Source organism: Cottoperca gobio, chromosome 8 (assembly GCF_900634415.1).
Source record: "Cottoperca gobio chromosome 8, fCotGob3.1, whole genome shotgun sequence".
NCBI classification, from domain to species: Eukaryota; Metazoa; Chordata; class Actinopteri; order Perciformes; family Bovichtidae; genus Cottoperca; species Cottoperca gobio.
In genome coordinates, this window is record NC_041362.1 from 11371233 (window position 1) to 11397306 (window position 26074).

The 26074-nt window shown below is 41.9% G+C and overlaps 1 protein-coding gene across 1 annotated transcript in view; it reads right to left on the minus strand.

The window, feature by feature from the left end:
• lmtk2 (lemur tyrosine kinase 2) overlaps positions 1-25528 on the minus strand; it is a 25867-nt gene extending 339 nt beyond the window's left edge. Inside the window, 15 exon segments of the mRNA XM_029436951.1 lie at positions 1-1347; positions 1685-1936; positions 2024-2150; positions 2659-2835; positions 2837-5693; positions 5979-6128; positions 6490-6611; positions 7259-7343; positions 10714-10844; positions 15705-15792; positions 16082-16200; positions 16348-16424; positions 16882-17035; positions 17211-17344; positions 24983-25528. The exon segment at positions 1-1347 is cut by the window's left edge and continues 339 nt beyond it. Coding sequence (XP_029292811.1) covers positions 1319-1347; positions 1685-1936; positions 2024-2150; positions 2659-2835; positions 2837-5693; positions 5979-6128; positions 6490-6611; positions 7259-7343; positions 10714-10844; positions 15705-15792; positions 16082-16200; positions 16348-16424; positions 16882-17035; positions 17211-17344; positions 24983-25085 — 4605 coding nt within the window. The 5' untranslated portion in view covers positions 25086-25528 and the 3' untranslated portion in view covers positions 1-1318.
• Between the last annotated feature and the right edge of the window lie 546 nt (positions 25529-26074).

Below are 26074 nucleotides of genomic sequence, written 5' to 3' on the forward strand. Positions count from 1 at the left end.
AAAAAAAAAGGCAGATTACTGTTCATGACACTGATAAATGCCGTAGTGTTTTGTTCTAGTCGTGAGTTTTTGTGAAGCTTAAATCCCTGCACATTACTGAAGAAACGCCGGGTCGTCCCATCAACTCATAATTCAACTAATTAATGAAATTCATTGCACATTTGTTTACAAACAGCTCATTAACATTTCTTCATTCTGACATTTAAAAATAAAATCTCCCACTTTTTACACAATCTCACTAAACGTGCGATTTGGAAATGTCGTGATATTAAATGGAGGAGTGCAGCTGTCTTTACAGCATCACAGGCACTGCGAGAAGACCCAGTGACAAGTAGTCAAAACCATCCGAGCAACTTCCTGCACATTTCAGAGCATAAAATTAAGCATTACAAAATGTACAACTTGTCTTTAAGTTTTTTTTCCTCACAACCGTCTTTCACTTGGATCAACTCTGTAAGGATGAATATGACAATCCTTGTCTAATACCACCAACAATTCTTACTGAGACGTCTCAAAAATATGAAACTACTTGCTGTGAATGTTCCTTTCAAACACCAATAAAGGAACACACAGTGTGTCACCTCTGTAGATGAAGGATGTTTAGTAAAGACTACATGTCAACCCTTTATATTCAAATGCTGCTACAGAAGGATACCACACATAGATTTTCTCCGATTAGAAGAATGTGACTAATAACACCCAACAAGAGGTTACGAAAAAACAAAAGCACTCTTCCAAAAGAGGCAACCACTGAAATAATCGCACAACATGAAGGAGCAAAATGAACAAAAGTTTGAGAAAAAGCTTGAATCTTCAGTTCTAGGTCTGCTGAAATCAAATAGCTTATTCCTATTTGGCTGTAGTGATACGTTACCCAGCCCAGTGTGCTGAATTCAGAGCATAAAGTTATTTTTTTTTTGGTGATGCAAAAATCCTGGAAAATGAGTGCACTTCGACACACAATAAAAAGAAGCAGCCAAACACCTGGAATGCGCTTGATGAGTTTTTAAAGCAAACATTTAGAAACTTTTTTTTTTTTTTTTTTTTTAAGTAGAATTGCACTGAACTGAAATCACACACACTGATGTAGCTGGAGAGGTGATGTGGCTCAGACCGGAGATGGGCCTCGCCCGTCTTATTTGCTGAAAGTGGTTGTTCTCATGGCCATCTCCATGTATGTAAAGAACAGTTCTGCCTGAGAGAAGCATCCACGGTTTGACCCACAAACCGCGTCATTTGTCTTTATTCAGCCGTTCTCCATTTCCAAAAAGTGCGAGTATAGGTTCATTTTTCAATAGTGTGATGATAATATATCACACTAGTCCTTTTCTCCATCTTCACTGCTTCCTGGGGTGAACAAAAGAGGATGAAGAGTTTAACATAACTGTTTCATAACAACTGGGATAGTGAAAAGGTCATATAGATTTATATAAACAGTAAAATAAACTGATATTTTAATACTTTGTCACCAAGAAATGCTTATGATTAAATTAAGACTGATATAAAAATGAAACATTTTAGCTTGACATTTGGGGTAATCTGCATATTTGCTTTTTTTTTTAGACAAAGGATCGATTCTCATGCCTGTACAAGTAAATATGATGCTCCTGCCATCCATTTCACTATTCCTTTAAGCCCGTGTAAAAACCCATACGGGTTAGGTGTGACTGCACACTCAACTTGCCTTCTTGTTCGATGTCAGAGTCGGTGAGATGTGTAAGGGAGAAGCTAGCGATGCTGGCCGGTGAGATGGAGAAACGGGAGTAGTTTGAGGAGCTGTTCCAGCTGGACTCCAGTACGCGCCCTGTTGCAGGGGGCGGAGAGGAAAAGCGAGATGCTGCAGAGGAGGACATTGTCTTTGATACGGAGTCTTTGTCCGTCTTGGGCAGGAAGGCAGGTGCGAGGGAGAAGTCATCATCCCACTCAAATCCACCGCCTGCAGGGATTTAATGAATGAGTCAGTAATGTAATGGACAAAGTCAATTTCCAGCAGATGCATACATCAAGTAGGCTCTGGCATTACCTTCTTCATCGGTGGAGCTCTCAGAGTTGGCGAACCGATTCAGGTAGCTGGCAGTGGGCAGTGGGCTGCTGAACTCTGGGGCCTGATTGTGTGAGGAGTGGTCACCCAATTCCTTGGTGGGGGTCTCCTACATCAGAATGAGTTGGAGTTTAATAAGAATGGCCACACGAAAGTGTCTTACTAGTGAAACCTATAATAACTCTGGCAATGAACAACAAAATACCAAATTCAAAACCATTCTCTATTCAGTACATAGTGATGCTAATTTCTGGATCTACTCCAGTCCTGAAAAATAGCCCTTGAGCTAACTCGGGCACATTTTCATTTCTTTAAATTAAAGCCCTTTACAAAATAAAATTAAAGTTATACAATAATGTAAAATGCTGCCCGTTACATAAATACAGTTGGTAGGCTTAGGCTCTCAGAATCTTGAGAATAATTCTACATAAAATAACACTCAACAAATCAACACACATTAATGCTTCACACAACTTTGTCTTGGTGTGTAGGAGTACTGTACATCAGGAGGATTATCTAGGTTCTTTTGTTGGAAAACAAATCAATTCAGAATCTTAAAATGCCTCTGACAGGAATCAATTTCCCCCCCCACCTTTACAAAACAGACAATAATTCACCTGGTCAAACAGGTAGACAGTGACATCATCGAAGAACGACACCGCTCTTCTGGAGTTAACCGCATTGTCCCTCGCAGAAAACGGGGAAGAGGACGCCTCGATGTTCAGCGTGGTGGGCTTCAACAAGCTCTTCAGGTTCCTTGCACTGCGGTCATCTGAGACAATAACTGGCACCTGTATGCACGGCATCATCCTCGCTTTCTGAACTGGAGCTGTGTAGCTGGTATCCACGGATGTCATCATCAGAGTCGTCGCTGTTCTCGTCCTCCTCGTCCGCATCCATGCCGTCCTCCTGTGCATCTGAACCAGAGCCATCCCGCCTCCCCAGGTAACGCCCCTCCATGTCCGGCTCTCTTATTTTATGACTATCACTCGCGTAGGTCCTGGTTAGTTTAGCGTGACCTGAGCTCTCCTGTACTGGCTTTGATGGGGCAACAGGAGGAAGAGGAGTTAAAGTTTCTACATCTTCTGGTGGTTGCTCAGGAGATGTGGCGTCTTTGAAGAACTCTGGTTTGTTTCCATCTTCATTATGACTGTTTGTCGCCTCTGTTGCCTTCCCCAATTTCTCTGCGATATCTGAATCTGCGGGTAATATGTCCCCAACACGAGGAGCGGATGATTCTCCATTGGCCTGTGCTTCAGAAGATTCTTGCTGAGAAAATAAAGAATCCACATCTCTCTCCGCGTTGACCTCGAGCGCTGGACCTCCAGCAGCCCCGCTGAACGCTACAGTAGAGTTCCTCAACCACGTGACTTCACCAGAACCTCCCGCTACCGATTCTTCAGACTTTTTCTCAGGTTCTGATTCATTGTCTGAGAAGTAGGCCGAGTCTCTGTAATTACTGCCCATGACTGGCTCCTCAGGAGGAGCTACGTGATCTGGTTGCTGGCCCTCGCTGGGATCCTCACTGTGAGCATCCAGCACACCCTCTACATCAGAAATGATGATTTCTGGTGGAAGCAGATTTGTTGCAGCTGCGAGCTCCTCCGTCTCCTCCTCTTCTTCGGCAACACTCATGCCATTTTTTACAGGGGATTGGTCTATAGCATTAGGCTGAGAGTTCCACTCAGGAGACTCCAGGTTCTCCGTCTCATACCCACTGTCGGATATTTTGTAAGGAGGCTGGAGTTTGTGTTGGGCTATTTGAGCACTTAGCTCTTCTCCTTGCTCACAGAGCCTGTGGATGTCAAGAGAGTCTAAAGAGTCTGGTGTCTCGGCTGAATTATCCACAGTTGGCAGAGTGGTGGACATGCTGTCTTCCAATAAACTGTCCTGGCTGATCTGGTCCAAAGAAGGCCCAGAGACCAAGAGGGACGATCTGACGATAGGGTGCCCATTAGCATCCATAAAGGACTCTTCATGGTCAGACAGAGTGGTTTCCAGCTCTATATCTGCATCCTCAATTAGTTCACTCAACAGATCGTTACTTGTGAGGTCTTCATTGTGTCTGTTGTCTGAGTTTTCAGGTATTTCACTTCCTATGGGCTGAACATTATCCTTTGAGGTACCAGGGTCGCCTTCAAGGCTGGGAATTTTGGCATCTGTGCACAATGAGTCTGTAGTGGCACTTTCAGAAAATGCAGGGGTGTGTTCATCAGTTAAACTGATGATCCCCTCAAACCTCTCTGAGGTAGAATCAAAACCAGAGTCTATACCTCTGTCTGAGGATTGCAGTGGACCAAGGTCTTCGGTGGAAGAACAATTTCTAACTGGCAGCTGGTTGCTCGTGTTATCTTCTGTGACCACTGTAATGAAAGGCACCAATGTTTCATTTTCTACCTGAGAGGGACATAACTCCCCCAGGCTGGTACTCGGAGAGTCTAAAAATTCCTGTCTTGAGGATGTGCTACTTGCTGCAGGTTTTAAATAAGTGTCTGCTGTGATTAAGCTGCCTAAATTCTCAAGATTGTCCCAAGAACTCATTTTGAATCTTTCTTCTGGTTCGTGGGCTAGACCAGGTAGAAGATAATTATCCTGTGGACTTGAGAAACTTCTGTCTTTCATCAGGTGCTGGTCTTTGAGAAACATAAAGTTGTCGGCTAGTTTTTCATTGTGGAGAAGCCCCTTTACATCTATGTTCTCCTCCTCCACTTCCACAGAATCCGTCGGATGAGGGGCTTCTGAACAATCACCAAAAAAAGAATCCCCATAGCTTTTATCTGTATCCACCTCCTGGACTTCTAAAGGGGCAATGTTATGGAAAGGGTTGCCATTGCGCTCTGGAAGCTCCATAAAACCCCGTCTCCAGGAAGGAGAGTCCTCATGCTTGGACCCCCCGTCTGTGAAAATGTTGGTGTGGTATGGACTATCATTTTCAAGAGACGACCAGATGTGGCTGTCTGGTAAATAGGAATCCTTGGAGTCAATACTTTGGTGGAAGAAATCAGCATCGGTACTAGACTCATCTAGACGGACATCTTGAAGAACAACAAAGTCTTGACGGCCTGAACTGAAGTCCATGTCTTGCCCTCTATTTTCATCTTCTTCAACTTCTCCTTGTTCTTCTAGTTGTATGTAATATTCATTTCCATTAGTTGGCTTTTGTGCGTCAAACACTGGTACAATGCAAGGAATTCCTGAAGGAGTGTTACCACTTTCTGTGCCCGCTGCTCTGGCAGCAGGATCGGGGAAATGGGCCTGGATGTCTTCAGTGGAAACAGGAAAGAACATGCTGTGATAGTTCAATGTTGTGTCCAAGCCTGAACGCCCATGGTTGCCTTCATAGTGGTCGTGCTTGGCTGCCTCCCAAACATACTCAAAGCTGAGACCTTTGCTCGTTTCAGTGACGGTAAGAACTTCGTCGATCTCTTGTCGCAGGGCATCATCAGCAAACTGTTCCAGGATTGGGAAAGAGGAGTGGCTAACGGTGGTCTGCCGTGCGGTAGGGTTAGGCTTGAGAGCATCCCAGCGTTGGTCAAAGTCTTCTTCTATGTCCTTCTGGCCTTGCATGCGCAGGTAGATAAGCAAACGGTGCACTTCCTCTGCCGTGGCCCGCTTGTCTGGAGATAGCCAGCAGAACTGCAGGACCTCGTGCCTGCAGTTACAGGGAAAACAGACATCTCTTTTTTAGACAAAATCCATTTTTAATGCCCAAATCATTTTGATCACTTTAAATTAAGCAATACTACTAAGATCTTTCTTAATTTTGCAATTCTATTTGTATGTAATATATATATATATATATATATATATATATATATATATATATATATATATATATATATATATATATATATATATATATATATATATATATATATATATATATATATATATATATATATATATATATATATATATATATATAGCAAAGACTCACCATCTGTCGGAATAAGGAAGCTCCAGCTGTGGCTTAAAGAGTTTGACTTGTTGCTCCTTGATCACATGACGGAGAACCTCCCGGTCAGACAGATGCGGGTACGGCTGAGCAGCATTCTCAAAAAGCTCCCACAATGTGACCCCCAAGGCCCTATGGACGATTCAGGACAAAATAGTTGTTGGAGTTTGCTGCAGGACAAAATTTGTCTTGCACACTTCAAATTCAGCAAAAGACCTTGACCTCTTGACTCAAAACAATAACACTTCATGAGGTGAGCTGTTACGATTACTCAAACCCACAAAAACAGTACTGTAAATATAAATAAACTACATTAATCATAAGGCGGCTTTGACAACAGGAGCGACACATTTTAACAAAAGCGAGTGGTGGAACATTTTGAATGTCGACATTTTTATTCATGTGAAAGTCTGGAGAGTGGAAAAAAGAAAGGTTTGAAATATATTTGGATTGGATTCAGGTCATTATGAGGTTTTGTTTTTGTGGTACCTACCAAACATTGCTGTGCTTAGTCTGCTCCATAGTAATCACACCCCCATGGCGCTCGCCCACCAGCTCAGGAGCCAACCAGCGAAGGGGTGCAAACACATCATCTTCTGTGATGATGTAATCCTCCTATAGTAACATTGTGAAGTAAAAACAAAAACACATGGTATTTGCTTCTATTCCAAATTGTGACTTTTTAGGAAACAACAGGAGACATTTGACTGTTTATTAGCTCTCATTGAGGCAGTGTACTCTCACTTTCACTCTGCCTCTCCCTTTCTTTACAGAAATAGATTCACTGGGTGACCTTATCTTGTGAGTATTAAATTCAGACAGCCAAACTGACGGATCAGCAGTATTTAAGGAATGCAGCAGACAGAACTGCCTTGGGACACATGCAGCGTGTCCAGTTACAAGAGAAGACAATCTGAATTCTTCCGAGAAACCCGCAATAGATCGAAGGCAAACACCTGCACAGCCTATGATTTATTTTCTGTGAGGTCATCTGGAGCTGGTTGCACAACAAACAGCCAAACGTCAGATTGGCAACTTGAGTTCATCAGTTGAACAATCTAAGTGGAGTAGCCAACTATAAAATGTGAGGTGCTATTGCAGCCTGTTTTCTCTCTTTTTATCAATAATGATCTGTATTTTTCTCATTTTATTTCCTCATCTCTTTTCGGCAGCGTTCTAAGATAGTCTGGAAATCTTGATTGGGGTCTTAATGTGTATTGGACAATATTTACTATAAATGGCTTTAAAACAAACTTGCTTACCTTGTATCTGTAGGGTCCAATTCCATAGTCTCCCACTTTGACTGTAAGATCTCCCGTCAGGTAGCAGTTCCTCAGAGCCAAATCACTGAGAGAGCATAGAGAACAACATCAGCTGGACACATCTGGATGGATTGGGAACTTTACAAAGTCACAATTACAAATTCATTCAGGGCGGCTGTGGCTCAGGAGGTAGAGTGGTCGTCCACCGGTCGAGGTTTCGATCCCCGGCCCCTGCGGTTAACATGTCGATGTGTCCTTGGGCAAGATACAGAACCCTAAATTGCTCCCCATGAGTGTGTGTGCATGTTTATCACTACTGATGAGCAGGTGGCACCTTGTATGGCCTCTGACTCTGTATGAATGAGAAAATGCTGACATGTGTTGTAAAGCCCTTTGCAAAGATTGGGAAAGCCATTACCATTCACTGATATGAAGCCAGCAAGTTTCTGACTACCGCTGGTATTAAAATATCCAGCTGGTGCTTGTTCTTGCCAGTTAGTCAATTTAGTTTCGCCCGTGCATTGTTATTTGTGTCAAAGCAGTGTGAAGATAATACAAAATCAATTAGATCAACACCCAGAGCTTTCCATAAGTGCCAGCCAAAACAGCCGACTACTCATTTAAGTCAAGCCGGCGACTTTATTATATAAACATTTTTTATTCAAATAAAACATTTTGATTAACGAGTTGCGATTCGCTATGCGTGTACAGTTTACGACACTGGCCTCCGCTTCATGTTCTGAATGCCGTGTGTGTGCGCGTGTGTGTGTGCGTGTGCTTGGCTAAGAGGTTGTGTCCTTCCTGGCAAGTAGAGGATGGAGAGTCCTCTTCGGTGTTTAACAAATAATTGATGACAATACACATAAAGAATTGATTGATTGCACAGACAGGAACATCCTCATTTTATGGGCTACGTCAGTAAAGTGTCGCAGCAACTTCACGATTGCGCAGTAAGCATTGAAAGGATCACTGAATGTGCTGCATTCTTCATATACGGCACACAGCCGTTCATGGGCTTAATGAATACACAAAGCAATTAATTATCCTTATTTACACAGCAGAGCATTGCAAACACACTAAAAATAGGCAAACAGTGCATTTATGTTTCTAGTAAAACAATACATTAACCTTCTTTGTAGAGTGTCTTGATAAACCTTACAGGGTCAATAACTAAAATAATAAAGGTCTAATAACGCTTAATCTTCGTGATGTATGGGTGTGGTTTTAAATATGGATAGCTTTTTACAGACGATGTGCACAAGAAACCTAATCCTACTTTACAATAAGTTACTACATGTTTACAATCGGGCAGGCAAACTCATTAAAATATGCAATAATTAAAGCTCATGTCGGCTTTAACAGCCAAAGCTTTCACAGCCCCCGACCCCCCCTAGCTGGCTACCTTTTCCCCACTTGCGGGTTACTCCATATCCTTGTGGAAGGCCTTGAATCCACCATCTGCTCTTAACCTTAAAGGCTAAGATTACCTCATAAAGAATCAAGGGCAAAGGAGTCTGGCAAGGATCATAAATGACCTTGGCAGCGATATGAAATTCTTATTCTGTCATTTGCCTCTGCTCTTCACCTTGCAACAAGACTCAAACAAGGGCTATTCCTGACTCGTGCATACAGCAGCAGGATATAGTTTCGAGAGGGAAACACGGAAACGTTTTGTGGAGCTGCCAGGAGAGGGCATCAGAAGCTCTGAGCCTCTCGCTGCACTTTGAGCAGACATATGGTAGTTAATTCACATTGAATAAAGAGGCAGGCTTTGGTTTCCCTGCGACCCTGCGGCATTCCCGGTGCACAAGTTCCAAGTCCCTTTTACTGACAATGACAAACACTGCCGACACCAGTGTTCTTGTGTGTGCATGGCCCAGACTAACTAAAGCCTCTGTAAGATAGATGGATATGTATTTTACACTCGCCGGTCCCCCGTCCCTCGCTGTTGGCTGAAGGCCGACATACAATAACACAACAGAGCCTTTGAGTAGTCTTTAAAAATAAATAGGACTTTGACAACTTCTTTTCACACCATCTGGTAGGACTTTTGCATCCTTTAATTATGCAGATCAAGACTCAGTGAATACTCACAAACATGGCTAATATAGATTTACAATCTAAACTCCAATGAGGAGAAAAAGAAAATGTTCAACAGAGCCAACTTGGCAGTACTTGTACTGAACATATACTTGGAGCAGTCGCTGAATCATACCTTAAAAGAAACCTCCCTACACAGTTTCTGAATGAGAATATAATCAGATGTTTTCCAGCACCGTTCTCACATTTGCGTTGCAAAGCTGAGGTTTCAGTTTGGATATCAGCCCACACAGCACTTGTTGTGAAGGTTTTGTGTCTGTGTTGCTGCACCATCAATCTGCTCTCATTACATTTTGCCAGCAAGGAGCTTCACTGATCATTCATCATTTTTTTTAGTCGTTGTGGCCTTTTGAACTAAAGTGCCACATAAATATTTTTACGATCGCAAATGAAATTTGTCCACATGGGAGGGAAGCTTGTAGAACTCATTTTTAAGTTGTAACAAGGATTAAAACACAACGCCCAATATGAGGCTATCCTTTTACATGCAAAGAGCAGAATCATCATATCTCTCTGGCAGCAGACAGCTGACACTGTGGCAATGCATGGGAGCTGTGTAATTGGAAACTCTCTGAGCTTATTCTGAGCATGCAAAATAGAGCTGATGAGCGGAGCATCGTATGTTACCCTCAAGCCACACGTTCCCAAAACCCCCTGTACCCTGTTGGCTGCTAGTAGGCAGACATCCAGTACTCGCTGGGGTAAAAATGAAATGCAGCCTCTCTGCCATACACACCTTGTTTGGAGAACACTGGTACTCCTGTGACTGGTTGGACAGTAAGCCGTAACTAGGTCAACGGTAAAACTAACAGTTGACTTAAATCTTTACAATCAGATTTTATGAGGTTTGTGTAAAGTGACATTACATACCCAGTAAAATGACTATACATTTAATACATACAATGAAAATAGCATTAGTGTGTCTTGATCCAATCATTTAACATTATTAATAATTATTCATATGTATGCGTTTCAAAGATTTATTCATTTTAAAAAAAAAAAAAGAGCAGTCCACATGAATGAGACCAATTTAAGAAAATTCATATTACTTATCCTTTCGGTAGTGAAAATAAATACAACCAAGAGTGTAAAGAACTAAGTAATACCCATTTAATGATGAGAACTATGGACACTTGGACAGAAAACCACGAAATGTTGGCTAGTGAAACGTTTAAAACATCTGTGAGTAGAGGTCGTCATTAAAGTGTGTAATCACAATGTTTCTGTCCCCGAGAGAGAGAGTGAGCATTACCTTAGCCAGTAGCTGTATTCTTTGAAAGACAAACAAAAACACAATGCTTAGTGGGTCTAAAAACCGGTGAGCTTGCTAAAGTGAAGCAATTCTGAAGTGCTACCTGTGCAGGAAGTTGTGTTTGTGAAGGTGAGTGACACCAGCAGCGATCTCACAGGCCATCCTCTGTAGCTGCAGCAACTCAGCATTTCTGAACATCCAATCCTGCTGAGACAGAAAGCCCCGCAAATCCCCCTGCAAACACACACACACACACACACACACACACACACACATTAGATCACCAAATTAAAACACAAACATTCCATAAATCCAGAAGAATCTTATTTGTAGCATAGCAATTAAGAGGACTTGGACAAGTGGTACTAGTTGTATAGCAATGTGCAGAAACCGCCACACAGGGGCAGTAGACTCTCCTGTTCCAGTCTCCTCAGCACTTCTCACTGCGGATGTGTGAGAAGACCAAATAAGGCTAAAGCTGTTTAGTGGACCTCTATGCTGTGTCAGAGATTTATAAATAAAAGAGTTCAGTTCGGGACAGTGAAATAAACTGTGCTCGTGTCTTGTCGGGTTTCGGAGCCCCATGAGTGGAGGAGAGAAAACAACAAGGTGTCCCCTGAGGGAAGCAGGTCACGGCACTTTGAGTTAATTAATTACACCCCCACATAATAAACACAAGTACACACAAGGTTTGAGAGTGATAATGAGTCACATGTTGTGAGAAAGTGAATCTGGAACAAGCTCACCTGTATTCACACATACAGCTGCAGTCGACTAATGGGTTAGTTAAACAGCAGAACAAATAATCTATTTTGACAACCTGTTTTATATAATATTAAGCTAAATCTTTGGTTTGTGGACTGACAAAACACACAGTTAAAAGACATCACCTTGGATGGACATGTTTCACTCTTTTCTGACATTTTATAGACCACAGGATTAATCAATTTGAAGAATAATAATAATAATAATAATATGTAATGAAAATAATCGTTAGTTGCAGCCATCTTCAGATCACAGAGCTCCAGATCTCTTTGTGGTTGGACTGAGTTCGGAGATGCTGTACATTTGAATTACATGGAGGGTTTCAGCTGTGTGCAGGTTCACAGGGCTGGTTGGGAACCTGCATGTGTCATTCCCCAACAGACTGTGTATGGTTGGGAAACACTTTTGTAGTGTGTAAAGAAAGAAGAAAGGGCAGTCTGAACACACTCTGTGACAACTTCAGATAGTGGACATTTCAGAGAACATATTGAAATTCTGACTTCCTAAATGTGAAAGGGATATTTAAGTTACGAGTGCTTTTGAGATCACCACAGAGTTTGAGCGCAGGAGACTCCCGATTAGCCAGTAGAACGGCGCTCCCCTGAGGAATGCATGCGCACGCACGCACGCACACACGCACGCACGCACACACGCACGCACGCACAGCTTTTGTTAAAAATGTCAAAATCACATGCAGTTACTGAGCGTTTGTGTCTGTGCGTCTACAAAGGGTTTACTTTTCCCTGAGCTATCTCACTACAAGCAGCTTAGATCAGTCGTCTTACGTAAGCAGCATGGTTTGCTTGGACCCCATTTACCCCTGCGTGCAAACAGCTCTGAGAAACAGTCTTCACAGTAGAGCTATATTCAATGTATGGTAAGTGATACCCTCGGCCCGTCTTTATTTGTGAATGCTCCGCAGCAGGTGATTAGGTCTGGGTTTCAGGGGGAGGGTCCAGTGGTGTTTATGAAACAACATTAACTGTGAATGGCCAAAACAATTAGGCCTTATGTCTGCCCTGCAAATAAACAAGAATGTGTTAAGATCCCAATGCACACATTCATGTCTGGCTCAGCAATCACATGATCCAGTTATGAACAAAAACAAAGAAATAAAAAAAGGGGAAAAAACTGAATTCCTCCCGTCCTCCATGCTACTAGTGCATACTTGAAGTGGGCTATATTCTAATTACTGTTACATTTTTAAGCTAAATAGAGAAAGTGGGCCATTAAAAGTAAACTAATGTGAAATCCAGTTGTGTTCACAAAGAGTGTGACCAACAGTCTTTGTTAAATAAACTCATTTAAAGAATGAGTTTTCATGAATAAAGCATAAGAGCCTGAAGAAACCAAAAAGGAAACCAAACCACATAAGGGCAACGTTACCCACAAGGTGAATTATAACGCACAATACGCCTATAGGCAAAGCATGGTCAGTAATGTATAACTTAATAAATGCCATGACAGCAACATAAAGAGCATAGACCTTTCATAACACTACGAGGATTGTTGCTTAATGACCATAATAAATTAAGGAGCTCAACGACTTTGGAAAGCCAGAAGTCAGCTGGCTTATGTCCGAGACCCTAAACCAGAAAAGGGTCTGACTAACGCCCTGGCCAGGCACCAGGCAGGAGATCCATGCATTCGAAGCGGTTCACTCACACTACGGTATGTGACATTCTGTGGCCCCTGCACCAGTTGCTTGATGTATTTTGATGTCTAAAATGCTTCGAGTCAGGGTTACCCAGCACGGGTGATACGGAATAGAAAAGCCACATCAATCATCAGGCTGTCAGAGGGAACGTCACAGTATATTGGCTTTTTGGGATTTATTTTGTCCACCGCGCTAAATATAATGTTTCAGGCTTCTAGAGGATGATTGACATGGCCTGAAGTAGTAGGAGGACAGAGAAAATAGTCTTTTGCTTTACATTAACGCTTTTTTTCTACATGTAGTAAGTGTTATTTGGTAAGTTTTATGTGCAAGTAGTGCAAATGCAAACAAGTACGGTATAAAGTGAAAGAAAGGAAACCTGTATTGTGTAAGACAAAATCCCACTTGGATGAAGTCCCTAAAACTCTTCATCCAACAAGGGATAAGGAGCATAGACATCACTCAGTTGTGCTCCCCTCACAAATTATCACCTTCAACAAACAGGACCTGGTCTTCCCACGCAATCTTCCCTAATGACCCGCACACACTTGTGATAAGTCATTCACCTTGACTCATTTCCATCTCCCGTCAGAGACGTTACAAGAGCTGGCAGGAAAAGACCACAATGCCAGGACACCGGCCAGGCCTGGGCAGCTGGACAATGCCCACCAAGTGATGCAATGTCCTGCAGGATGAGCCAAACTGGACACGCTACCAGGTCGGACAAATGGAAAGGCAAAGTGGGGGTGGAGCATTTGTGTCACCTAAACAGCCAAAACGCATTTACTTTTCTCCTGCAAGCGAATAAAATGTGGTTCAACATCCAAGGAGCGTAAATGAACAGCTTCTACCGCGCTGCCCTTTTACACACAAGCAACTAATGCGTTACATAAAAATGCTAATTTTAAAATCACCAGCTGGATGTGAAGTTTCACTCTAAAACAGAGAATTCAAACTCCAGGCTAATATGAATATCATCTAATATGTCTATCCTGCTCAATAAACGTCGACCCTGTTTGTCCCTCGACGTAGTCCCAGTTCTTAATTTTGGCCCTCTCTGTGATTGAGTTTGACACCCAGCTCTAAAACAACTGTGAAGGCTCAGGTTGTACAAACTCATTAAGTGTGACCACAAAAAGGACATCATGTATCCTGTCATCAAGCAGTCAGAGGGTGGACTTGTGCCACCCAGACACACCTGGGTCTGATGCACTCACACACAGACACACACACACACACACACACACACACACACAAAATGATTTATAGCTGGCAGAGTGGGACATGGGTCATTTGATTCAACAGTACATTCGCATAGAGATGAAAAGTTAAGATGAGTGAGTGATTGTTGACACATAAGTGTTTTAATCCAACTCCGTGTTTTAGATACTTTGGGGGCTGCGTAAACAAGTCGTAAAGAGTTGCTTACAAAACAGGCAGCCGTTTCGGAGCCACATGTGGAGTCATGTTTCTGGACACATGCCGTCCAGTGTTCGCTCTCTTTCAGTGCAGTTTTGGTCTCTACCAACTTCTGAGGGACACTATCTGGCATCCAGCAGCTCACTGAGAGAACGGTTAGAGTGAACCAAAACAGTAAAGTTACGCACCGAACATCTAAACAACCAGCTGAAAGCTCTGTAAAGTCGAGGGGAGGAGCAGATTCAGACGATAATTGCCTGTAAAGCACGTTACGTTTTTGGTTTGGTATATATACACACACATATATATATAAAATATCTATTTTGGAGAAGATCTGCGCTCTCCGAGTACCTTTCTAATTCTCAGTAGGTTCATCACCACGAGCATCAACGCAGGAATAATGAACATAATTACTAGTTGCAACTCTTTTTCTAGAGTCTAACTGCTCTTTTGGCTTTTTGCATTGGTCACTGGGCACCCCAATAGGTTTCTTTAGGAACAGCTTAGTTTACTTTAGACTGAACTCAGTCTTCAACAGGCACAAGGCACTACCCAAAGAAATGCACAAACACAGCAACTGGTGGAGCCGACACCAGAGGAGCGTAAATGGAGCCTGTCGCTTTACTAGGTGAAGTGGGAATGTGAGAAGTCCCCGGCTTACACTAGCCATGCAACTTTCGGCAGAAGGAGGGGAGCCAAGGAGGGGAGCAGAGGAGGGTGGGAGCCCCCAGCAGTTAGGGCCGTGCCCACCCGGAATAGGGAAAGAGACAGAGTGGATAAATCAGCTGCCATGAAGGAGTCTGAGTCTCTTCAATATGTGAAGATGAACAGAGTGGCTAATTTAGGATTGAGAAAGTAGGCTTTCAATCTGGATGGTCAACAGGGCAGGTCAGCTATGCATGTTTGCTGGACAGTTCGTAAAAGGGGTCTTGCCCTGTGAATTAGTGAGCTTAACAGACTGACATGAGATTACTCAATTAATGAAGCCCTCCAAGTGAAGATTTAGAAAGCAGCAAATAAACCATCTCTCAATTTTCTCAACACTAGTACACAAAGACCACATGTTTAACTCCAAAATAGGATTGCACTTTGCAGATTTATAGTACATCAAGGTCACACCCATGCACATAATATAGCTTCTCGTTACAGCTCAAGTTTATTTGAGTCACACACAACAACTTGTTGTACACTTAAGGGGTTTGATGGTGTTTTTTGCGCATAAATAATATTTAGAAGAGTGTGTGGTCACTCACCATTTCACAGTACTCGAAGACAAGCAAGAAGGGAATGGCCTCGACGCACTGTCCCTGGCACTGGAGGATGTTTGGGTGCTGTAGCACTCTATAGACAAAAAACACAAAGCCCGTTGATACTGGTGTTAATTAGGACTGCAATAAGCTTTGAAATATTACCTTAAAATAATATCTGTAAGATTTAAGAGCATAAGTCTGATGCAATGTGCAAGAGGAAAGTTAGAGGGTGCTGCTTACATTACAGTGATAGTCATTTAGCTAGTTTTGTCCACATGTACTCTACACACTTATTGTAATAATAATACTAATTTAATTGAAGTAAATATAAAATACTTTAATTATAGATCACAGGTGATAGTCAAAACAAATGTGTTTACCTGTATGGATCCCCCTGCTGCAGGAAATCATTCTGCTCCTTGGCACTTGCATTAGCTTTTAACTCCTTCACCACCACTCTGGCTCCACCTGGATCTGTGTAGATTTCACTCAGAAGGACCTGTTATTAATACAGACGACACTTTAGGCTAAACAAGACGCAGAGGGAAAAAAGCCTTAGAGCATGTATGCCTTGACATGTAACAAGTTAAAAGAGGCAAAAAAAACTGTTTGGGACAATGCAAACTTTTTATATAAAAAGTCTTACCTGGCCAAACCAGCCATTGCCGATCTCTTGGATGTAACTCAGACTGTGACGTGCTACCTGGACGCCTGTAGATCCCTCTGTGAAACCACAAAACAATGTTAATTAAGACTGTACAAATTGACACGTTTCATCTGGAGTTGCTTATCATAACTATGATGATTCTCAGAAAATGGGTTTTAAAGAGATTGGACAATAATAGGCTTGATAATATCAGGTAGTGAAAATGACAGTATGTACTGTAAAAGATTGACAATGACAGCTAATGAAAAAAGAAGAACACCAATCATCCAGGATCTAAGTATCATTAGGATTAAAAATGACTGTATATTTAGAATATTTGAATTTTAGGATGCTAAAAAATACAAAGACGGAAGAATAGACAGAAATCCCATCATTCAAAAACATTATCAATGTGCCATTTGTGTGTACAATATATGTGAGATGTATACGAGCACGTTTGAAGCAATGAATTTATACAACATGTTTTCACACCCACTATAAATCTGTTCGTCTGTGAGTGTGCATGCGTCTGACCTGTGATGTGGACAGGAGGTTGGAGGTGTGGGGGTCCAGGCAGGGCCACAGGGGACACAGCGAGGGTGTACACCTCGGCGGGGGACTGCATAGAAGGTGTGTCCTCTGCTGGTGGAGTGAAGTCGATCTCATCGTCAAAGTGGTCCTCAAACTCCTACATCAACGAAAATCAAGAGAGGATAAAGATAGGCTTGCCATGATACTACAACACAATACTGCAGACACTATCCATTACAATTCATCCCCGCTCCATGTGTTCATTAGGTGTGGCCTGCATGGGAGCAGGTGGAGCTGAGTCTGTCTGGCTACCTGCCCGCAAGGACTCTCACCTTGAAGTTGATCTCCCTTTCCTTGCAGCAGGTCACACAATTCACTAGCAACACCACCAAGGCCATAAGCGCCGTGAGCGACACCACCAGGGACAGGTAGAGAGACACAGAAAACGTGTCCCCTGTGCTTCCCCCTGAAATTAGAAAAACAGACAGAAACTATGCTGAATTATTCACATTCATAGCTGTGCTTCAAAATTAATTTAGAGGAGAATATAAGTTGGCACCTGAAAGCTCTGTTACGAGCATACACATGAGTTTGTTTGACAGTAATACCAAGCACCACGGGCGTACTGGCTCTTCTTCTAAATCCACCTACGACGAAAGACAAACTGCACAGCGCTCTTCTACATCTTATTGCCGTCTTTCAGTGGAGCTGCAGTGAATCACTATGCAAGACATACAATAATTGGATTGTATAAAGAGTCAAAACAGTGATTTCTGCAAACAGGACGTGACAGTTGTCACCACCGGACCTCAATTCCTTATCAGCCATTCAGAGAGACAGTTGTGGGGGTTTCCACTGGCTGATAAGCAGCTGATGGTGCAGCAGTGGTGACAGCAGGTGTTATGTCTGCGCCGGTGAGGATGCTGCTGGCCCAGCAGTACGAGTGTCAGGGCTGACAGCAGCCTTGTGACCCACCCACTGTGCTGCTCTCAGCTGCTCCCCTCCCTACACTGATGCTGACCAGTGTTCATACGGCAGAGGATTTCCAATTTAGTAGAGACTGCTCCACACACAAAACACATTAACCATTAGAGCCCTGATTTATTCCAGCGCCTGTTCTTGTCATAAATATAGATATTGTGCTATTACAGGAAATAAAGGTGGGCGCTGAAGAGGGCAGCAAAACCAAATTTGTACCAGACTGAAAGTCAGTGATATAGAAAATTAAAAAAGATGTCATACAAAAATGGCAAATATGTTGTTGTATCATGTTTAACTAAGTAACTTTGGGTTTTGGACTGACAAAACAAGACATTTAAAGACATCACCTAGGACTTTAAAAACTGGTATGGACATTTTTCACTATTTTCTGACACTTTTATAGACCAAACAATTAATAGATGCAGGGGGTCCCTGCTCCATGCTACACCAGTTTGGGGGTCCTTTGCCTGAAAAACCCTAACTGTCGATAGCCTTGTCTAAAAAATATTTTGTTCCCGGATTGGAAGTGTGCAAAGATTGGCATGTGTACGGACAAGTATGACAATGAGTGTGAGTCCTGTCACCATGGTCTTACATCACATGTCAACCTTGTCTTTTCATGTCCAAAATGTCACTGCTCATTTCTAACTGCTAAATTGACTGGCCATTTTTGTCTGTAGTCACCGCTGTATGTGAGGGAACAGTCGGGAAACATTCAAGTAAACCCTTTCCCCTTGAAGCTTACATATAGTTTGTGGATGTCATTTTTGATCCAACTGTGTCAGTCGGAAATTGTGTTAGATGTTGTCTGGGAGTCTCGTTGAATTCAAGTCCACAATTAGTTTGACTTATTTTCAAAATTTCACTATGACGCATCACATTTTAATAAATGTAAAAATAATTTCAATCATATCTGGTGTGATGTGTGTGTGTGTGTATACTGAATAAATAGTGAGAATGTGTGTCCCATTCTCCCTCCTGTGTTTATTCTGTCTCCCACTGGTGGTAGCTTGTCAGGTACATCCTGTCTGCTAGAGGGAGAAGCAACACCTACTGAGACTCCTTCTACTGAACAACAAATTCCTGACAGATGAAGGCAGGTGCTGAATACATCCAGACTACAAACCAACTTTAGTTGGGTTTCTCAACAGCACATGAAGGAGAAAAACAACAGACTTGAGTATGACTGTAATACAAAGAGTCAGCCTATTGGAATAAATGAGAAACCAGACTAAGTCCAATCCATCTACAAACTGCTAAATATAAAAACATATTTTTCTACACAAACTGCTTTTCCAGATGTGGACAATGTGAAAAGTTTCTCACGATATAGTATGGACGGTGCGAGCAAAGCTTCTCCAAATGATGGCATGTGTTTGCTTGGACTGGTCCTGAAATGTTAAAGAAAGAAATCAAATTTTCTTCTCTCTAAATCTCTTTGGACAGCTTATCCCACAATACACGTGTCATCATTAATCTGCATTTATATTTAGGTTGTTAGAGGATTTCACAAGCATAAAATGGCGAACTGAACAATAATCTTAGTGCAGCGGCTCAGGAATTAGGCTGCTGTTATCATGAGCTACCCTCATGTCCACTAGAAAGTCGACGGAATGTGAGAACATCTAAACTCTGTGTTCTGCCTTATTGCGAACATGGTGAGTAGTAAGCAGAGAAACCGGGATGCGTCTTGACATACTCGTTATCAGAGCAGACTATCAGATGAAGGCTGTAATGCATGCATGTTTTTCCCCAACAGAAAGAGGTGAAAGATTGATGGTACGGTCCATTTGTACTGGGGAGTCGGAATTTCCGAGTTCACCCCCTGAAGTCAGATTTTCGACTCGGAAAGTCTGGAAAACCTCACCAACCCTGACCTCCAAATGCGAGATGGCTGCTCCTCGTATCAACAGTGTGTATGCTGTAGTAATAGAATAGATATAGAATCGGAGGGATGAAACCTTCTTTTTTAATGGTCACACATGTAGAGCACACAGCACACACAGTGAAATTTGTTCTCTGCTTTTAACCCATCCTAGTACCAGGAGTCTAGTACTAGGAGCAGTGGGCAGCTAATGTACAGCACCCGGGGAGCAATGGGAGTGAGGGGGGGAAGGGGGATGTCGGGTGCAGTCCAAGCCCCTACTGACTGAGTCACTGCCAGACAATTGAAATAATTATAATACATTGTTTATAAGAACTTCTGTCTTATTTCTGCAGTGTTATTTATCAGTCCAACTTCTATCTGTGGACATGGTGTACGCATGTGCAAAACACAGCGTTATGCGTTACTATCAACTAGTATTGCTAACAATGGCTAACAAAGCTAACCTGGCTAGAACTTAGTTTTCCGACTTGTTAAACTGGAACGCAGTCAACTCGGGTGTGACGTCATTCCCAGCTCCGATTTCCCATTACAAATTAAATGTACTATTAGCCATTTGTCTCGTTTCCATCGTCCACAATGCTGTTAGATTATCTAAAATGACATGGCCAAATTAATACCATTGTTAATTAAGGGTGACAATTTCAGCCAAACCCTAGCCTCAGTATCAAAGGTCTTGTGCCGAACCAAATTAATTATTGTGGCATCAAGTCCTCCCTTCCCCCCAATTCAAAAATAAATATTTCCCTTAAAATTAACCTGAGATAAAAACTTGTAGAACTGTAGTCTAACAACAGGCTGAGCAGTGATCCTACTTCAAGTCCGGTCTTGTCTGATGGAGCAGTTGTGCAGACAGCACTGCCCGTCAGAGGGCAGATGAGACAAGCAATCACTTTATCTCCCTGGGGGGCATTAAATATGATCCAAAGTGTCAGCCATGATTGAGATTCAATTCACAGTACGTCTCTTTACTTATCATCAAAATAGCATCACAACGTTACAACTCTCTAGTCTAGATCATGCTCAATCAAAGACGACACAGGTAACTTTTAAGAATAGTAAAAGGTGATATAGTATACTTGGATGTAAATTGTAAATGGTTTAAATACCTAAAACACTTTACCCATTTCAAAATGATGGATGCTTCACCATGATTACTTCCTCTATGCTCAATATTGCAACAGGGAGTCAGTGTCTGTGGTGAAATATTGATGAGAAGAGGAATTAAAGATTAAATGGGTCCATGGTCAGGACACATTGCCTCGTGGATGTACCTCTAAATGGAGATGTGTACTTACAGCCGTTTAAGTGTTTCCGACCTTGCAATTTATCATCGACATCAGTAGTGAGATGATAGGCTTTAGGTATTATACGGGTTACTGAAGGTTTACCCAATTCCTTTGCGCTGCAGTTGTAAGTGGAAGGCGCAGGAGGAGAATTGAGAGCTGACGCAGCTCAACCTAATAGACTGAATCTGCTTAACATGCATCAGTCAAAACCTCAGACTACACATTATTGTACACAACAAATGAAACATCCACAGCACTAGAAGAGGAAAATATATGCAGGAGAGAAATCCAGAGGAATTAACATTGTCTGGAGGGAAGAAACAATGTTACAATAGGTGATACGAAGGCAAAGCAAACATTGTGGTGACAAACCAATGGACGGGCTTTTCCCTGCTAAATCTAAAAGTAAGTGCCGTAAATGCTTTCTAATGAATGAATTAAAATGTCAGTGAGTCACAGGCAGACATAACAACAAGAAACGATCTCTACAGCATGCATTTCAGTAATGCTGCCATGTCACGCAACAGCCCACTCCTGCCACCACTACACCAAGGTGGGTACCACCACAGCTTCATACTTAGAGAGGGAACCCCCTGACTGGGGTCTTCCACTATGCATCGCAGAAGTGGGAATGAAGGAAATTCAAGCTTAACTTGTTTTCCAAAACTACACATCCATTAGATCGTTACCAAACTGATACCATGTAGTCTGATCCTGACACAAGACCATCCTGATATGAAATACATGTTTTTCATAAATCTAGACATCATTATTTCAAGAGTGAGCTAATGATAAACCAAAACCTAATAGCCCCGTTCCAGTCAGAACCAAAATATGTCACAAGTGGCGATTTTTCACTGAAGATTTCCTCCATCTACAATTATAGCTAACACAATGAATATGTCATTGGCAGTAGAAAGTGTTCAGAGGCTATTTCAATTGGCCTTAATAAAGCTTAACTTCACAACAATCCTGTGAAAAACATTTGGCTGTAATTGCAGGCAGCTTTTTTGTACTAACAGCCCCCGTCTGTTTCAGCCGAGCAACAGGGTTCCAGGCAGTGCAGGACTCCCTGAGAGGCTGAAGCTGCAGTCAGATAGGAAAAATAAGAGCCGTGTCACGGCAGCTCTACATGGGATCAGTTCTACTCGGTTAGGCCTTATCTGAGTCATGGGTTCATATTATGACTTGGCAGGCACGACCAAATGACTCAACTGGTTTTTGGGACCAATAAGGCACGGAGCTGCCAGGTCTTATTTCGGTTCCACTGCATATTTCAGTAGGCAGGCATTCACGAGCTGAGGAGGAGCTGACCCATTTTTGCAGATTTCTCCCACCAGTGTGCACAACAGAGGATGTCTGTACTTTCAGTTATGTACAGGATGAGGGATGGATTACCTGGCTGACATGTTTTGTTTCCGCTAAGATTTGTCTGGTTGCTACGATGGGAAGTACTAAGCCTCATCGATCAAATGAAGAGCCAATACTTATGGCAGCAGCCCCTCTAAGCATCCATATTTGCAACATTGCGTTCTGACATTTTTTATTATAAACTAGCAATACTTCCACTGTTAATAAAATACACTTTATAGACTGGTCAATACTAGGGATGGGCATGACTATACGAGTGCTCAAGTATTCGATTTGGACATCAGTGGCGATAGCCTAGTGGTCTGGTGATCTTCGCCTTCCAAACAGAACACCAGAAGGTCGTGAGTTCAATACCAGGGCTGCCATCATTGAGCCCCTGAGCAAGGTACATAAGCCTGAGTTGCTCCAGGGAGACCCTGTAGTTAGTTCACTGTAAGCCGCTCAGGATAAGAGCGTATGTTAAATGACCTGTAATGTAATATTGTTCAATGTATAGCGTAATAGTCTTTTTTTTTGCTTTGTAAACGCATAAATATAGCAACAATTATAGATCTGCGTCGCCACAGACATCGTCAAACGTTTCAGGCATACATCACCCTAACGTTGCAGGCAGAATGGCAACCAGGCATAAGAGTGATGTATGGAAATATGCTCACAAATACAACAAAATAAACGGAATGAATGTGCAGTGATAGTTATGCAACATTACACTTATCATAGAACAACTAGTTCAATGGAGTAACTATTTGCTATGTTCAGTTTGAATACTATTGTTACGTTAGATTTTCCTACTCTATAATAATTGAATGCTAGTACTCAAATATGGAAATTACTTAAAAAGCCCATCCCTAGTCAACAGTGCAAGTGTTATTAAAGCAGCATCCTCTAAAGCCTAGGGTGGTAATCACTAATTCACTGAGCAATGTAGTGGGAGTTTAAGGCCAATGTCCACCTTGACTAACCATCACCTGCCTGTTACAACAGCTAAAACATTGACATGTTTACCCATCTACCTTTATCCATGTTTGATGTGTGTAAACACAGCACACATCGCTTGAAGACCGGCTTTGCAAGTGACTTTCCAGTTATTGTTATTGTATACGCGTTATCTTACCCACAATCCATAAGCTAAGGTAAACTTTAAACACTTAGGTATTACTGTACCACATCTTTACGCAATTGAAAATTAAGATTGAGGAAGTAGGGCCACGAACAGGTTGCTGTGTAATAAAAGCATAAAAAGCATGCTCACAACATAACGTTTTCCGTATGCTGTGTAGTATAATAAGCGAACACTGTTACTAATCATTGACTGGTGGTGATAAGACTGGAATGTGTTACTGTTACACATTACCGACCCTCACAGCATAGTCACGTCTGCACGAGGAAGTAGGTTGACTGAGCCTCTTGTTCTGAGAAGCTGCAAAGAAATGTAGAAACCTAAAACCATTCCCTTGTCTCTAAGTGGATGTATGGCACCCATAACATTAGGGATGCAACAAGTGATTCATATTGTAGTCGATTTATCTACTTCAATTGGTGTACTATTTGTGGTTGACTCTAAATTCCTTATTGTCTTGATAAATATATTTTAAAAACATTCAATTTACAATATGTTGAAATGAAGGAAACCAAATCAATACTAATCTTTGAGAAGCTGTAATGTCCAAATGTTTCAATTGTTTTACTTTATAAATTACTTAAATTATCATCACAATGGTTACATTTGTTTTATGTTGGTCCACTATCAATTACAAAACAGTCATTTCAACAATTTCTTCCTGGTTCTGTCCTGAACAAGAGTCTTAATTGATACATGACAGTGTTTTATCACACTGGCATATGACAGAATGGCAAACTGTTTTCTTCTATGAATACACTTTGGATCACCCTAAAACAATTACATGATCATCACACCCATGACACAACCTGTGATGAGGACACTATAAGCCAAATAAAAGAGGTTATTCAGGGTTAACTTCATAACAAGAAACTGTGCTCCATGCTGGTAGGCCTGTCTATTGTCCCATAAACTATGTTAAATGTCAATGACTGGACCAACCCCACTGACATATTAACATCTCTGTACTTGCAGTTACAATAGGCTGTACTACATTAACTCAGACACACCACTGCTACCTGGAGGATTATGTATGTGTGTTAACAATCAATGAGAAATAACCTAGACTAGGTTAATAAGTATTTAGTATTTATTTTAGAGGAAAAGTGTAATGTTTGAGTTTACCAGTTGTGACGATGACATCCTATTAGTTTACATTATTAAATGATTCCCCAGTCCATATAGACAGAAGAAATTGCAATATTGTAAACTGTGTAATCAAACAAACAACAGTCCTTTAGTAAAAGCATTGGTGACAGTAGTCTTCACTGGTTAACAGGAAATGCAGCCAGGCTGTTGTGTTGTTAGCTTTTAGCTGCTGATTAGCAACAGCTACCCCAGCCAGCAAATATTAGCAAACAGAAACATCTGCTAGCTAAACAGCTGGGTGGACAGGAGTTGTGGTGAGTGAACAGACAATCGCTCAGCTGTGTATCAGCTCACAGTCAGCTGTCTCACCTGATTTGTGAGGATACTGAAGCGGGGCACCTTCAGACAGCCAACACACCGACAGGAAAATCCCACTGGCCAGCAACAAAACATATCCATGGCGGCTCTTCATCCTCCTAGCTTAGCTAACAAAATGTTAGCTAATTGGAATCGTCGTCCTAAACAATAAATGGCTTATGTGATGCTAAATAACGTGTTCTAATCATTGATAATCAATTTAACGCCAGTGTAGGCTACATACACAAGCATATTTTCTGTCTGTTTAACGGTAGCTACTTACTGTGAGCCAGCTAACTAGCTTAAGCTAGCATGTCAATGCTAACAGTTTCAGCTGACGACAGCAAACACCGCTACGAAATGTAGTGTTCCGTTGTCCATAGAGACAAAAGGAGCGATTACCTTTCACGACCTATCATATTTGGTGTATGTACCTTAGTGTTATTTAAAAGAACATAGCTAAAGGAAATTAATCAATTGCCCTGACTATCATGAAACTGCTCCCCTCCAAAGCGCCATGTTCCTGTACAACGTCACATCACGGAACGAGGCGTAAATCCTCAAATAACTGACACGTAATCGAGCCAATCACAATGAAGCATATCTTCCTGTTAAATACACAGAGCCAATGAGGTTCGAGCTGTATTATCAGTCATGTAAATCCAATGCTTTGTATCGAAACTGAAGAAAGCTTTTTCCATCTAGTCACTTGCCAACCATGTGAGGCACGCAATAATGATTCGGACGACCTGTCTATAATAAATGTTTATTTTTGGATTTACAGCCAACCATAAACTGCTAAACAGTATTTAACAGGTAGACATGGTCATGTGGCTTGTGTACTGATGCTATTTCTGTTGGATTTGTTTCCCTTTTCCTTCTAGTGATTTCATATGAATATTGCTGGGCGTAATATTTACTGGAACATTATTAAATAGGGAGAGCAAAATAAACAAAACCTCTATTTTGATCCCAATAGCTACAAATATTTGAACGATGCTCATGAACAGTCAACTTGTTATTGATCCCAGTTAAAGACAGCCATACCCACTGGTGGATTCAGGGGAGGGGGGGACGACTGACCCACTTGGCTCCCCCATGTTC